The sequence below is a fragment of the Taudactylus pleione genome, unplaced genomic scaffold (assembly GCF_031769625.1).
Source record: "Taudactylus pleione unplaced genomic scaffold, aTauple2 ptg000341l, whole genome shotgun sequence".
Lineage (NCBI taxonomy): Eukaryota > Metazoa > Chordata > Amphibia > Anura > Myobatrachidae > Taudactylus > Taudactylus pleione.
Genome location: NW_028284742.1, coordinates 1,978,846 through 1,995,873, shown reverse-complemented (window position 1 = coordinate 1,995,873; position 17,028 = coordinate 1,978,846). Strand labels below are relative to the sequence as shown.

At 42.2% G+C, this 17,028-nt stretch overlaps 1 protein-coding gene across 2 annotated transcripts in view; it reads left to right on the top strand.

Moving 5' to 3' along the window:
• The window catches only part of ABCD3 (ATP binding cassette subfamily D member 3), an 87,705-nt gene that overhangs the window by 8,882 nt on the left and 61,795 nt on the right, over nucleotides 1-17,028 (top strand). For both annotated transcript variants that reach the window (XM_088443963.1, XM_088443962.1), the window contains exon 2: nucleotides 15,705-15,741. In XM_088443963.1, coding sequence (XP_088300089.1) covers nucleotides 15,705-15,741 — 37 coding nt within the window. The remainder of the gene's footprint in view (nucleotides 1-15,704; nucleotides 15,742-17,028) is intronic.

Genomic DNA, 17,028 nt, shown 5'->3' with positions numbered 1-17,028 from the left:
TATATGAATCTTTGTGAGGTCACAGGGACCCACCCACCCACCTATCTCCTGTCATTGCGTCTTACTCATTTGGCAGTTCTTATCAAGTGTGTGGTTTTTTTCTAATCTCTATATCTTTAAGACAGTTCGATGTCCTGTAGTATTAACTAGATTTATTGCAGATGTGCATGAGGTTTCTAAGGCAAAGGTTAAAATGATTTGGCCCTTTCCGTTGCTTGCAGTTGTGTATTGCACATTGAGATCTGGGAATTTATTTAAAGGTTAATGCCACCCAAATCTGCACATTTCAGTATTGGGTACTAATCCGTAAATTGCACATAAATGCAAAGTACAGTATAACTAACCTGTGTTCTAGTGATTCACACAGTTCCCCCTGTCTTCTATTGTGGTCAAGGTAGGCTGGCTATCTTGTTCCAGTTGGCAGCTTGTCGTAGATGGGCCATACGCTGTCTGTATGATAAATGCTCATTTGTGTAGTACCTAGTAGAGCAGCGTTTTTCAACCGCTGTGCCGTGGCACACTAGTGTGCCGTGAGCGGTTGTCAGGTGTGCCATGCAGGGTCAGCTCAGTCAGAGCCGCGGCTGCCTCTACTTGTACTACGGGCCCGCTTATTTGCTACATATGGAATTGTCTGAGAATGGACTTCCCCTTTAATATCCCCAAAATATCAAGTGTTGGGAAACAGTGTTTCCCAAGACGCCGTTATAACATAATGTACACTATCCTGCAGTTTTATTCTCTGCAACGAAACAATCATCTGCCACAATAGCATATAGGCAGCCAAAATATATTTGTCCTCTAATTGTCAGTTTACTCGTATCCTTAAACTGGCATTACATGTTAATATCAAATCATTTTATTATTGAATTATACTGTATGATAAAAGCTCATTTGTGTATTACCTATCAGAGCAGCGTTTTTCAAACGCTGAGCTGGTTGTCAAGCATGCCGTGCGAGATCAGCTCAGTCAGAGCCGCGGCCGCCTTTACTTGTACTGCGGGCACTGGCTGCTGGCTCTTCTAGGATGCTCAGGCACACCTGGGCGGTGATGTATAGAGACGCGGCGGCGTGACATCATGGGTCAAGCACGCCACGTTGGCAGTGTGGGATGCGGGGGCCCTCGGCGTATGGCAGCAAGATGTCCCGCTCAAAAGTGGCGCACTGGCTGAGCCAGTCATGTTACCAGCAGCCTCACATGCGTCTGGGGCAGTGCTGGGTGAGGAGCGCTGTGACCCCAGGGAACATGGCATGGTACAATACTAGCTGTTATATGTGATATGCATGCTGTTCTCTCTTACCTCCAGCCCCAAGCGTGTTGTGTGGATGTGTGCGGGGCACTCTGCTGTTGGGGTGTAAGCTGGATCCTCCCTTACTCTTGGGTCAGCTAGTGCTGTCCACGTTCATAGTGCTGATTATTCTCTTGGATGACCCATGTAGATGAGGAACAGGATGCTGCCTGGTTTTATCACTCTGGGAAATGTGCTTTATTTATTGTTTGGTTTCGGTATATATGGCAGAATCATGTAAACTTGGATGTGAGATCTAAAATGCTGGTGAAGTTTCATGCACAACACATAGGGCTCATGCAGAGACCATTACTGTACCACTGACTTATTGTGTTCTATGTGGCTGGGACTTTATCTGTGCTAACTTCTGCTCCTCCTCCTACTTACATATGCTTGTTTACGTAACATATATATATTTTTTCTAAGTTAAATGCAATCTTTTGTAGCATTATTGTAATTTGCATTTGACCAGCTATTTTTGTAATACATAAACAGTGTTGATGCTCTTTATTTTTTATTATTTTGTATCTATTAACATATTTGTAGATCTTTGTTTCTAAATGAATTACAAACATGGGTTTACTGTCCAAGTTAGAACAATAGATAAACGGTAACCTATATATCTAGAATCCCTCTTTCTTGTGTTATATATCAGATCAACATGATTTTGTGTATTATTATATTGGTCATAGGTTACTCACGCACGCCACATCGCCAGATGATGTGTTTTAGCAATTTCAAAATTGGGTGTAGTGTATTCTCGAGTTGAAAAAGGTTGAAAATCACTGTAGTAGAGCGTCCATAGAGGGCAGCAGGTATGAAAGAATGCCTCATACACAGTGGCGTAAGTTTTGTGTATTGTACTAGCAATTTTAATGCTAATACAAATAATGGGAGCAAATTGGAACAATTGTTTCCAGAGGCTCCAGCCCCTCTTGTCATGTTACACCCATTCTGTAGTACTGCGGATGCATTGCATTTTTCCCAATGCTTCAATATGGAATAATTTAAATCAATTATAATTAATTTGAATGTATCCATAATTAAAACCTTTCTATTAAAATGCCAGGTTTGCATAATCCATTCAAATATTTGAAATTGATAAATCTGCATCATTTTGTTATTGACCTCTTGTTGATGCAGAGTTATTATTATTATCATTTATTTATATGGCGCCACAAGTGTTCCGCAGCGCCTTACAAAGTACATAGACAAATAAGTAACCATTGACTTACAATACAATACAATACAGGACATGGATGAACATTGCTATATTAGCGACCTTTATGCCCGCATAAGCAGCCAGGTGTTAGTTGCCCTAGTGGGGAGTAAGAGATAAATTAAATTACAGTAGGGAGAAGCACAAGAGGGTAGAGGGCCCTGCTCGAAAGAGCTTACATTCTTTAAGGGAGGGGAAGACAAACATGAGTGACACAGATGGGGTAGGCGGGGAGGAAGGAAGATGTAGCAGCAAGTTAGGATGAGAGCTGGAAGGCTTTAATGAAGTAGTGAGTCTTAAGTGCTCATTTGAAAGATTGTAGAGAGGTGCAGAGTCTGATGGGGAGAGGGAGGGAGTTCCAAAGGTGAGGAGCAGCACGGGCCAAATCTAGGAGGCGGGAGTGGGAGGAAGTAATCGGCATGAAAAGCAGCGTGTATTAAGTGAACGAAGAGGGCGGACAGAAGAGTGAAGGGAGATGAGATCAGAGATGTAAATGGGAGAGGAATGGGTGAGGGCTTTGTAAGTGAGTGTGAGAGCCTTGATTTGGGTTCTGAAAGGGAATGGGAGCCAGTGGAGGGCTTGCAGAAGAGGGGATACAGATGAGGAGCATTTGGAGAGGAAGATGAGCCGGGAAGCAGCGTTGAGCACAGACTGGAGAGGAGAGAGATGGGATTTGGGGAGGCCAGCTAGGAGAAGGTTACAGTAGTCCAAATGTGGACATGACCAGTGAATGTACAAGGGTTTTGGTAGCATCCTGGGTGAGAAAGGGGCTGATCTTGTCACCTGCAATTGCTCTCATATTGCGTGGCCAGAGAAAAATGGAGATAATTACCTGTATGCAGACTTGTACGCATAAAAGCGACCGCATCGCTCCCCGTCCATGCTCTTTCTTTTATAACTGTCATCATTATCAGTGCCCACTTGCACTATATTTATCCTTGGTTCAAGAAACTCATCTGCAAACAGACGGATCTTGCAAAACTAATTCCGCTGATAAGCCCTCGCTAAACGGCCTACGAGCGATGCTCCGTTTCCACCCAATTAGGCATTTCAGCCACAAGTGGAGATTGTACTGAGCTGCTTACGGCTCTGAATTGCCCCTAGGATGCTTGCTTCTCTTGGCTATCGAGCATGCGTTGTGCGAAAACAAGATTCAATCGCAAAATAGTGTTCCGTTCTCCACCAAGCCCTTACTTTTCAATTCAATTATCCACGATGTGTGGTGACTGAACACATTACAGATATGTAGGACAGAGCAGCATTGCTCCTATTACTGCGCACTCCTATAGGGGTGCGTGGCAAGAGGAGCGGTGTTGTCTGTGCCGCCGTTAGCAGCGTTTCCACATTAAGATGGCATAATGCGGGCTTCACTATTATTGGAATTGCCCCTTATATATTTGTGTTAGACTAACTGTAAATCACCCAATACAAAATATTCAGTGTTCAGTGAAATTCTCCTTTAAATGCATAGTAACACTGGCGAGCCGTAGTGATTTACATTAGATGTTAAAGCAGCAATGCCATATAATCTAATCGTTTTATTCAAGTAGCAAGTTAAATACCTTCTTGGGCATGTTTCTTATACAGTAGTCCTTTTTCTTAGCTATCCTCGTGTGATGGCAGAGGGGATAAAGGGGGAGGATGTCACAATGAAAACAGAGCTTAAAGGGACTTTACAAAGCCTCACTGCAAGCGTCATCCTGTGCCATATGACTGTGGTTCCCATGGTATTCACATAGCACTGGAAAATCTGAAGAATTTTCAACAATTAATCATGATCTGAAAAAACAAACCAAGGTGCTTCTTATAAGCTCCACATTGATTTATGTTAAAGGAAAGTTTAATGGGATTGCTTTTTTAATTGCCCTGTAAATTTATTTTGTACTACTTGGACTTTACTAAAGGTATAATATTTTATGGAAACCTTTTGTACTTCATATTTCAGTTCCATTAGGTGTATTTTGATAGTAAATGCAAGTCATTGTCAAGCTGACTACATCTGAAAAGCGTGAGTCACTGCAAGGTGTGGCGTTCTCTGCAGTGCTGTGTTACTGGTTAATGTGTAGTTCCAGTGATTATGACCTTTTGTTTTACATTCTATTTGCATGCTTTTAGCTACTTTATCCTTATATTAGCATGTAACCTGGTTTCAATTTTACAAAGCAAATCTAAATGGATCGAAGAGCCTGCAGGTTTCCAACGTAAAGACTGGATGGAATTTAACCGTAGAAGACAATTCATTAAAGGTTGATCTGTTACTTCCCCAAAATGTCCATAAAATATAAGAATAATAACATAAAAACAGGTGATTTACAAAACATATACAGTGTTCTCCCCAGAAAACTTTCCAGCCGGATGGCATCTAGAAGTGGCTGGACGGCCTTCGCAATAATAAAATGTTTTAAATCCTGACCTTTTATAATGATTTAAACTTGAAATAACAATTTATATATTAATTCTCTTCTTCTTAGAGGCCCAGATACTGTCCCCACTTGCAGGCTACACAGAATATATTTTTTATACAGCTCTACAGATACTTGCAGGCTCTCTTTAATCAGTTCAGGTGACTGTTCCCGCCTGAACTTTTATACAGAAGGAGGGATCTTTGCCCTCCAGCCTGACACCGCCCCTGCACTGTAATGGACAACTACCCCCCGCCCCAATGCCACATCCCCTGCTCTGCACTCTCCCCTGCCTCAATACCCTGTCCCCTGCCCCAATGCTGCGTCCCCTGCTGGCACCTCCCCCCGCCCCAATGCGCCGTGTCCAGTCACCTGGAACATTCACTAACATGTCCTTATTGCTGGCGGACACTGAGCCTCCACTGTGAAGAACGTGACGTCCGTGTCGCATCCGTGGCAACAAAGACACATTGAGGGTGACCGGCAATGCGGTGCATTGGGACGGGAGAAGATGAATGACCGGGAATGCGATGCGCCTGCCGTAAACGGCCTGGGGAGAAAACTGATATATTTACTGTATGTTGGTCAGGGTTCCCTATTTGATCATACTGTAAAGTTAGATCGTTATACTACTTTTACTACAGTTTTTTCTCACCTTTTTATTTCTAGTACTGTTTGCATTAGAAAAACAAAATCTCTCCATAAATGTTTAGTGAATCGGCTCATAAAATATATCCATTAGCTGCAATTCACCGACCTTCTCTCATTACTGGGGAGATTCAATTGTTTGTAGCTCCCGTCTGAACTGTACGCTGCACTAACTGTGGATTTTTGCTTGCACCCTCCTGAGGTGCATTGGGGCTGTTCCCAAATGCCGGGCGCGCTGTAACTGCAGTGTGCCCGGGAGAAGCTGTTCAATGTGGCTAATAATGTGCATTCCTGTGTGAGAGAGGGGCTGGTCACGCAGACAATTGAATGACTCCCATGCAGTTTAGGCAGGAGCTACAAACAATTAGATCGTCCTAATGAATTCGCTCCTAAGTTTGGAGGATATTATGTGACCAAAGTGGTGTAAAAAGTAGTAGGACTTACACAGGCAGATTCCCCTATGAATCCAATATATGAATTAGTAATTATATGGGATATCACCTTCTTATGTCTACGTACACTTGCAGCAAGTTGTCTCACCATAGTGTACTTTGTACCTTTTTATGAGCTCTCCCATAAAGCTCTTCTATATTTGTACAAAGCATTGGAGCGGAATGTGGACAGGTGATTGACCGTGACAATGTATTCAGTCACTATGTCGACCTCACTATGGCCCGTATTCAATTTGAGGCAAAAAGCCGGAATCCGCGGATAAGTTTCGCCGATGACGTCATTTCGCCAGGCGGAGAAGCATCGCTGTATTCAATTTGAAAGACTTTCCGCCTAGTCAATGCAATTTAATAGGCGGAAAAGTTTCGCCTATGAATAGCAGGCGGAAAAAAGTGCAGAATTGGGGGTTTGGGGTGCAACACTGCGGGAACCACCGTGCAGACTTCAGACAGTCCCCCAAAGGTAAACTGTTTCAAAAAATAAAAATAAATACTTAAGAAAACGCCAAAATAATCACTTTGAATTTGGGGTAAAAAAAATGTTGGAGGACAAAGTTAAAAACTAGCGAACTAGACTCTGGGGGGGTCCCCAAGTATGCCCCATGTGTTTTTTTTCATTGCAGCTGCTTGTGGCAGGTGGATTTTTCACAATTTTTAAAACTTTAGCAACTTTAAAATATGCTGGCCCCCATTTTCAAGTACCCCAAATTTGCTGGGATAAGTTATTTTGTGCAAAAAAAACCTCCTGAATACTATGCTGCACCACTTATACAAAAACGCTATTTAGCAGATATTGTGCCCGTTTAAAAACAACTAATACCTTCAGCAAGCCAAATCGGGGAGTACCATAGGAAACCCCCATGTCAGCATCTTTTGGGGGGTGTCAGGCTGATTTGCCCAAATCTGCCATGACTTTCCGCTTGTTTAAGTTTCACCGGGTCCCCTTTTTCGCATACTTTCAAATTGAATATGGGGATACTTTTCCGCCTGCAAAACACGCGATGTAAGCGAAAAGTATCGCGGGTCCGCTCAAATTGAATACGGCTCTATGTCGGCTGAAATGCTACTTAGAGCATGTTACTGTGTTGGTAAGTGTTTAAAGTTGTAACCTCTGCATGGATGAATGCTGTAAGCATTGCAGCTATGACGGGATCCCAGCACCGACATAGTGACTGGTGACATTGTCGCTGACGACCTCTTCACCTCATACCGTTGGAACATGAAGAAAGCATCATAAATGATGCAAAGACAACACTTTTCACAAGGTGGGTGTGTGGAGATGTCCATCAAAATTAAAGTGTGTTAAGAACACGTGTTTAATGTGTGAAATAAATGACTATGCACAAAGCCTACTATACCTATGGCAATACAGAGACCTAAAGATCACTAGGCATAAACAAATCCTGCGTTCAGTGAACTCTTCAGATGTCAAATCCATTCTGTGTGCTTAGAGTACCGATGTTCAATGCTTTTCCTTTTTGGTGCCAGACGTTCTAGATTACAAGCCAAGAACATTTCCAGTGTCCCATCCATTACTTATACAAACATTTACAAAACTAATAGGTGAGTACTAGAAATGTTAGTGGTTCCCTGACCTTCCTTTTCTGAAGCTAGTTGGGTAGATATTTGTAGTATGGAGGTGACTACATGCTTCAGAATATTTTTACTGTTATTTGACTGTGAGGATTCACTTACCAAAGGCACAGGCTTCCCCATATGGGGTCTTGTTTGGAATCTCTAGTTTGAAGTTCTAGTGAGCTAGAAACGTTTCCTCTGTGAGGGAAGGAGGTCGTACAGGACTTGGGGGAGGAACATCACAGCACACACAAGTAGGAGAGGGCCTGACCCTGCGGTTGCCACTCACAGGGGTCATTTCACTTCAGTGCGATGTTGGGTCGCATGTTCTGGTGCGAGATACAGGTCATGTGGAGTACACACATCATTTGTTCATACGGTAGCCGTACATTTTTTTTTTGTGCACCTCTATGGGAGTATGAGGTAAAATGTAGGGGTGATGTAGGGTGCAGTTGCTGGTGTTCCAACGCAGTCCCAAAGACGCATCTCCCTTTAAACATCATCACGTACCACTAGTTCATAGGGTTGCCTACTCCTGACTTGGAGAACTTACTTTAGCTTAATGCTTGTTCCTTAGGAAGCTGCTATACTTTTTAATAACCACTGAATTAAAGACTTAGGTCAGGTACAATATTTGAACTGCTCAGGTACCAGAGTTCATAAATGTTATTTCACATCATACTTATTGTTAGTGCTCTCTTATGTTTGTCATTTAAAAAAAAAAAAAAAATAATCCATTTAAAAAGCTTGTTTCCAGGGCCGTCCTGATCAACACATCGATGACCATTCTAACCGACACCGAGAGGGCTCTTAATCCTAAGTGTTTCTTGTTACCTAAAATTCTTCTGTATAGTAAATAATGATCCTAAAGGATAGAAATCAATCTAAACAATGTTAAAGCTGTGCTCTGTGCATGATTTTCACTACACTGTTTATTCAATTCTGCATATATGAATTTGGGATATTGCTGTGTATTCTAATCAAGGTTTCTGAGGTTACACATTTATCCACATGAAAAACCTGTATTTCCCAGCCACTCCTAATGAAAAACAAAAGGCCACATTCCTAGTCTTGTACATACATGCCATGATTAGAAATGAAACATTTTATTCATATTCATATTCATTTGTGTACGGTGGTTTATTTACCCTCAAACACATACCAACATCTCAGATGGCAATGGACCAGGGTTCTATGTAACTCAGCTGACTTAAAGAAACAAATAACACTCATATGAAACCCCCAAAGCACTAGACATAATATGCCTTCTAACCTTCAAATGGGCTGCACATTACCAGTAATCTCAGAAATAAGTTAAATCAATACTTTTAATGAAAGAGACACCTATCTAATTGCATTATCAGGAGGCATTAATTACAGGTGTTGCAATAACAAACCTGACAAGAAAGCAGGTCGGATCTGGTGCTGATGGTTAAGGCCTGGCTATGGCAGCTAGTTGCCCATGACTGACTTACAGGGTGGATGTTAATCTCTATAAAGCAATACTAATACTTGCATAACGGGTATATTAACCTAAAGCGTGTGGTATGTTAGGTTGACTTTTATCTTGTCTACAGTACATGCATCAGGTCGACCTGAGAATGTCGACATGGTTGAAATGTTGACCGTGGACATGTTGACATTCGTCATGTCTATACGCATGACATGTTGACCAGATAAAATGTTGACCTAAAGTCCCTGCTGACCCATCGGTCACTTACCTGGTCCCAGTGGCTCCAGTGTCGTCTTCCAGGTCCCGGCAGTCACGTGCAACAGTTTCAGTGCCGACGTCGGACAAGTGGCGGTTTTGGTAAGTATTTTACCCTTAACCCCTAACCTTCCCCCAAGTTCCTAACCTTAACATCCCCCCTCCTCCCCTACAACCTAACTATAACGGCGGCGCCTTACCTTAACAGTCGGCATTCTGAGAATATTGACCTTTCACATGGCCACATTTCACGAGCTGTGCCCTCAGGGGTCAGTGATTCTATACATTTAAAACATAACTGATTTATTCATAGATAAAAAACATAACTTCCAGGCCATGACCGCAGAGTACCTGCTCCGTGCGCTGTGTACGGTCATGGCCTGGAAGTCAGGAGGAGCCACAGATTCTCTTTTTTTCACTACATCTTTAATAATTTTTATAGTTCTCTTTTTTATACCTTCAAAAAATAGTGTGTTTTACCTATGTATAAATAAGTTATGTTTTAAATGTATAGAATTACTGATCCCTGAGTGCACTGCTGAGAATCGCTTGTCCTTTTTTTCCTTTCTTGTGTGTATTTAAAACAGTATATAAAGTAAAACGGTAGCACCGTCACATTAAAAGATAGACTAACTACATTGTAATTAATTATATGTAATTTAAAACATATATAAATACATATACAATACATATCTGATAAGAGGATCAACACAGAATTATTTCAAACAATTCTAGTGCAGGATTACTTTTTTTTTTTTTCTTACATATTTCAGATGTCGACATTTTGATTATGTCGACTTGGTGCGTGTCGATATGTTGAACCTTGTTGGTCACTGTGAACCATGTGACTGGATCCCTAACCTAATAACAACGCCTATTATAAAATACAGTGGGGTTTATTTAACATGCAAGCATCAGTTCATTGAACACCATAGAAACCAATCTGATATAATCTATACATGTTGATCAACTGCAAAGATGTACGGCAGCACTATTCACCAATGTCTGCACTCTGAGTTACTGATGATCAGTTCTCCCTACACCCGCTCCACTGCCCTCTGCATAAGGAGAGAAGGGGAAATGCCAGAGGGGGGTTATTGCCACTGGGGAGAGGGGGATTTAATGACACAGGGAATTTACTGTTACTTGTTTTGAAGAGATCGTGATAAACGTGAATGTTTTTCTTCTCTTTAAAATAATAGTATAGTATGTTAATCCCTTTTGTAAAATCATCAAATATTTGGGAAAACCATCACACAGGTGCTCGCTCTGGTTTCTTGTTGTCCAGGTAGCTTTACTGTATATAAATGAGTTACCCGAGTATGGCATCTGTATGATAGCCTCTTTGGCTGCACCTTCAATATCTGAAATTTGTTCAGAACCTGCATGCGTGGGTTATTTTTGTTTTTAAACCTACGTATTTTCTGTGCAGTTTCTTATTATAACTAGCTGATACCGGCAACTTCGCCCATGATGAAATCGCTTCTATCAACATTGTGTTTGAGGTGTTCTAGGTGTATTGCTTTGCATAGGGGCCCTGTCCCGGCAGTGCCTCCACCCACCACTGTCACTGTGTGCTCTGTGCACAGACTGCTATGTAGCATATCCTATTCACCCATAACTCACACCAATGTCACTGTGTGCCCTGTGCACAGACTGCTATGTAGCATATCCTATTCACCCACCACTGTCACTGTGTGCCCTGTGTACAGACTGCTATGTAGGCTATCCTATTCACCCACCACTGTCACTGTGTGCCCTGTGTACAGACTGCTATGTAGGCTATCCTATTCACCCACCACTGTCACTGTGTGCCCTGTGTACAGACTGCTATGTAGCATATCCTATTCACCCACCACTCATACCAATGTCACTGTGTGCCCTGTGTACAGACTGCTATATAGCATATCCTATTCACCCACCACTGTCACTGTGCCCTGTGCACAGACTGCTATATAGCATATCCTATTCACCCACCACTGTCACTGTGTGCCCTGTGTACAGACTGCTATATAGCATATCCTATTCACCCACCACTCATACCAATGTCACTGTGTGCCCTGTGTACAGACTGCTATATAGCATTTCCTATTCACCCACCACTCATACCAATGTCACTGTGTGCCCTGTGCACAGACTGCTATGTAGCATATCCTATTCACCCACCACTCATACCAATGTCACTGTGTGCCCTGTGCACAGACTGCTATGTAGCATATCCTATTCACCCACCACTGTCACTGTGTGCCCTGTGCACAGACTGCTATGTAGGCTATCCTTTTCACCCACCACTCATACCAATGTCACTGTGTGCCCTGTGTACAGACTGCTATATAGCATATCCTATTCACCCACCACTCATACCAATGTCACTGTGTGCCCTGTGTACAGACTGCTATATAGCATTTCCTATTCACCCACCACTCATACCAATGTCACTGTGTGCCCTGTGCACAGACTGCTATGTAGCATTTCCTATTCACCCACCACTCATACCAATGTCACTGTGTGCCCTGTGCACAGACTGCTATGTAGCATATCCTATTCACCCACCACTGTCACTGTGTGCCCTGTGCACAGACTGCTATGTAGGCCATCCTATTCATCCACCACTCACACCAATGTCACTGTGTGCCCTGTGCACAGACTGCTATGTATTGCATATCCTATTCACCCACCACTGTCACTGTGTGCCCTGTGTACAGACTGCTATGTAGCATATCCTATTCACCCACCACTGTCACTGTGTGCCCTGTGCACAGACTGCTATATAGCATATCCTATTCACCCACCACTGTCACTGTGTGCCCTGTGCACAGACTGCTATGTAGGCTATCCTATTCAACTGAACGCGGTTACCCAAATCATATCTCCCCCCACCCCTTACCAGCCATGGTGCCACACCTATCTCTTGCATTGATGATGTCAATACATTTTGTTTTTGTTATTGCTCATCCATACCTTGATGGATCGAGATGAACCCAGGGTTATTTCTAGGAGCTTCCACTACAAAATTTCTGCACTTTTCATGAAAATTGGTTCAGCAGTTTTTGCGCCAACTTGGAACAAACAAACACAATGTTCTTATTATATTTGTATTGATTTATTTATATGATGTCAACCTATTACCCTGAGCCTTGCAATCAGACTTGCTCACATTCAGGTCAGGTCACAATCTGTCACACACTCGCACACTGTCAGAAAACAACTAACTTTCCAGTGTGTTTTTGAACTGTGGGAATTGGAGCATCCAGAGGAAAGACACGAACATGGGGAAGAACATACAAACTCCACACTGATTGTCCCTTGTTTACAATCAAACCCAAAGCACAAGGGCTAACAATGCTAGCCACTGTGCTACCCTGTTTGAACACATGGTAACGAAACATTACATTTAATTTAATTTGGACATTTTGCATAAATTTGTTCTGATACCATTATAACCGTTTTGGACTTACTTATTTTTTTCTTTTTGATTTGTAGAATCTTCATTTTTTTCTGAACATCAGTAAATATTGTAGCCATTAAGTAACAAACCAGCCTAATTCCCACCACACTAGAACCATGTGTATAACCATTCTACAATTAACATAGAGATGTGTCCTCATACACCGAGCACTTTTACGCCATATGACGCGACATGCCCGGCACAACTGAGACTCTTCGAGAATCGCAGCAGTCAAAGTGTACTAGAGATGCTGGGCTTAGACTTGAGCTGCGCAAAGAACCAGTTTTAAACCAGGCGTGAGAATAAGCCTCTGCCGCTGCATTGCAGCACTTCTTACACAGATTCAGACTCCGTCACACACACTTATTGCACATCTAATTGATCAGTGTATTCTAGCAAAGTCGTTATTTAGTAGAACGGATGGTATGGGCGCTACTCGGGGTGGTAATTCTGTTGGTTATGAGTGTTGTGTAGTGGAAGCTGCGGCCAGTGACAGAGGTGTATTCCCCAAATAGAATTGATGCATATTTGGGTCTTGAACGGCGCAGAAAATATGTAGGAGGAAGTGTGCGATATTTGGTGTATAAATGGACTCTCTAGCATAAATTTGTGCATCTTCTCTATGCCACATAGATATACACCAAATATTGCACACTTCCTCCAATTATACCCCACTACGGAACATAAACACAGTCTACACCCATATGTATTTGCTGCGCCATTCAAGACTCAAATACGCATCGGTTGTTTTATATATACCTATAAGATGCACATTTTGAGTGAGAAAGATGCTCGGCCCGGGACCTGGCACGCCGAGTGTGGCTATTTGACGCGACTTGAGCAGCAGTGTGTAAGGACACATCAGTGGCTTCTGGTTTGTAAATGTTTCATGCTGTGTTTGCCAAGTACATTGAATTATTGTCATAAATATATATGAAATTGCAAAGTATCTAAAAATAGATGCGTTCTTCATATTTGATGTATTTCTACATTGAGCAAACCTAATCAGAATTGCAAAATGTGAGCAGAACCAATGGTGATAGTTGCATATTTCTTTTTATAATCCATACTCCTTTGTATTACTTAAACCATCATACGTAACACCGGTCTGTACAAACTTCAATGTGTAATAACCTTTAAACTATGTCCTGATCGCTTTAGTAGGCTAAAGGTACTGTAACACATTCGGGTGAAACTAGGTGAAAGAGTGTAGACTGCACGTGATGAATATGTGTATGGAACTTGTGTTCTGCTTGTTAAAAAAATAATAATATACAGTATGTATACATATATGTGTATATGTGTGTGTGTGTGTGTGTGTGTGTATATATATATATATATATGTGTGTGTGTGTGAATATATATATATATATATATATATATATATATATATATATATATGGTATATGTTAGTACTCACATGCTTAGCTAATGTATTTCAATCGTAGTGTTCATTCTAGCACCCTGCATCTGTCACAACCCGTGCAGTTCCTCTTTCCTGTCTGGGGTGTCGCTCTCTGCTCTGGTGTTTCTACCACACTCAGCTAATGGCAGCAAACTGCATAGATACATACCAGAGTGTGTTAAAAGCACCAGAGCAGACAGTCACAGCCCAGGCAGGAATGAGGAACTGCACAGGTTGTGATAGGTGCAGGGTGCTAGAATGAACACTATAATGTATATTATATTACATATTTTTTGTTGAGGATCACATTGAAACCCGTGTGTACAGTACTTACACCTGGTAGTGAATTGAAATCGCCGACGGAAGATTGTGTTGCGCGTTTGTCTGCGCTTTACTGTAAGCAGATTGTTTACAATAGTGGTTCTCAAACTCTGTCCTCAGGACCCCAAACAGTGCATGTTTTCCAGGTCTCCCCATAGAATCACAATGGAAATAATAAACTCCAATTGTGGATCTTTTAAAATGTCAGTGAGTACTGACCACACCTGTGCACCTGCTGGGTGACCTGGAAAACGTGACCTGTGTGGGGTCCTGAGGACCGAGTTTGAGAACTACTGGTTTACACCTTTGTAGGGTGTGAGCAAAATCTGCTTTCTGAAGTAACGTGGAAACTGCAGGGATCTTTGGTGGTTTTGGCTGTTGGGTTTAAAGAAGCAATATTCATATCTGACAAGCTAACAAATTCCACTTGCCATTGTACTGTGTGTGCAGCTCTGGCTTAGCAGACCAATTACACTATGGGCCTGATTCCTAGTTGAATGCTATGCAGATTTTTGCGCAGTTGAGTGATTATCGGTGGTCTGTGCATGCGTCACAACCACATTGTGCACGCGCAGTTGCAATCAAGCGCGCTGCAAGGAATCACTCGCAATTGATTGACAGGAAGAGAGCGTTTTGCAGGTGATTACAGGGAGTTACGGCCAACATGCGGTTTGCGTCGGGCCTTTTCCTGGGCACGTACTAGCCAGCGTCTGCGATTGCGTGCACACAGACGTTTGTTACCACGGCCATTCTGAGTGACTATAGACTCACTCGAGGTGTGAATGTTTTCAGGATTTGTGGCCACTGCTGCGGGCAGCTGCGAGGGCTCCAGTGGGCCTCTCAGTACAAATTCCGCCGGCTGGTGCATTAGAATATTTTAGCAATTGCTAAGCAGTAAAATGCGCAAATGTGTTTGCATTAGCATACAACTCAGAATCAGGCCCAATGTGTTTAGTTTAAGTCAGAGGTTCCCAAACGCAGTCCTCAAGGCTCCCCAACAGTTCAGGTTTTAGAGATATCCATGGTTGAGCACAGGTGACTTAACTCAGCTAATTTGATTTAACCACCTGTGCTCAACCATGGAGATCTCTTAAACCTGAACTATTGGGGGGCTGTGAGGGCCGCGTTTTTGAAACCTTTAGTTTAAGTGATTTGTTATAATTTCAGAGCAAAGTCCAAAAGTTGCAGAAATGTACTTAATATTCTATATAGATTTTAAAACTATGATTTATCCTCTGTGCAGGAAGAAAAGTGGACCAACGCCATCACAGAACAATGAGGTGAATGGATTTTTATTCTTTTTAGTGTTACAGTTGTTATCTTTGGTAGTCCTCTGTAAACTGAGCTAAGTGTACCCGAAATGTAACTTTTTGTTTTATACCGGGCTCCTCTTGGCAGCTGAACCAATGAAGTGTCTGTGACTAGGATATCATTTCATGCACTCATTCTGAAAGTTTCATGTATTCAATGCTTCTGCTCTGTGACGTTCTCATGCACACAGACATGATCACCTACAGTCACTGAGGGTGCTGTAACAAGCAGAGCTAGGGACAGCAGGGTGAACAAACGGGGTCATTTTGAAATGCGTATTTAGTATAATATAGTAAGGTTCGTTTATTTTGGTCCAACTTACTGCAAAACCCTGTTCCAGACGTTCTGGGTAAGTTATCATAGCGGTGGTATAATGGCTAACATGACTGCCTCACAGCACTGGGGTTATTAATTCATTTACCAGTGCAGGTCTATTTGTGTGGAGTTTGTATGTTCTCCATGTGTTGGCATGGGTTTCGTCTGTGTGCCTTGGTTCCTCCCCCACTCGAAAAATATACTGGTAGGTTAATTTGCTTATGACCAAATGAATTCTAGGGTCTGTATGTGCACTTATATGTTAGTGAATTGTATACTTCAATCAGCTGGGGACTAATATGGTTGTCATATACTCTATGTACTGCATTGTGTAAATTGGAGGTGTTAAATAAACAATAATAATAATAATACTTGCATTAAATTTTGCCTTATTTGTGAATGGATTGGGAGCAACAGGCAATTTTAGGTTTTACTAATCTACTACCAATGTTAAAGTGTGCTATACTGTGTATGGCCGTGTACAGATATGTAGAGAGGCTGTTGAACCAGTGTAAGGAATCAGCTGGTAGAGATCTCACTGGCCAGAGGAAAGGTTAAGGTGTGTATCCATTAGGCGAAGGGGTAACGACCATACGATTACAATATTGTAATCGTACAGTCGTTCCTCATCCTGTAGGTGCCCACACTGAACGATATATCGTTCAGTGCAGACACCCTTCCTCGTCCCTGAACATGGCCAATCTGTCGTTATCGGCAGATTGAACAGCATGTACAGGCGATGATTGATGTCGGAAACTACCAGCGGGAGCGCGCATCCCTGGTTGTTTCTGACATTTTACTGCACGATTAATGAACGATTGAACGATAACGATGTCGTTATTGTTCAGTTGTCCATTAATATCGGCATGTGGATACGCGCCTTTACAATGATTATCCTGTTGGAAGTGAATGAAAGGAGCGACCGCTTGTTTACAATTTTT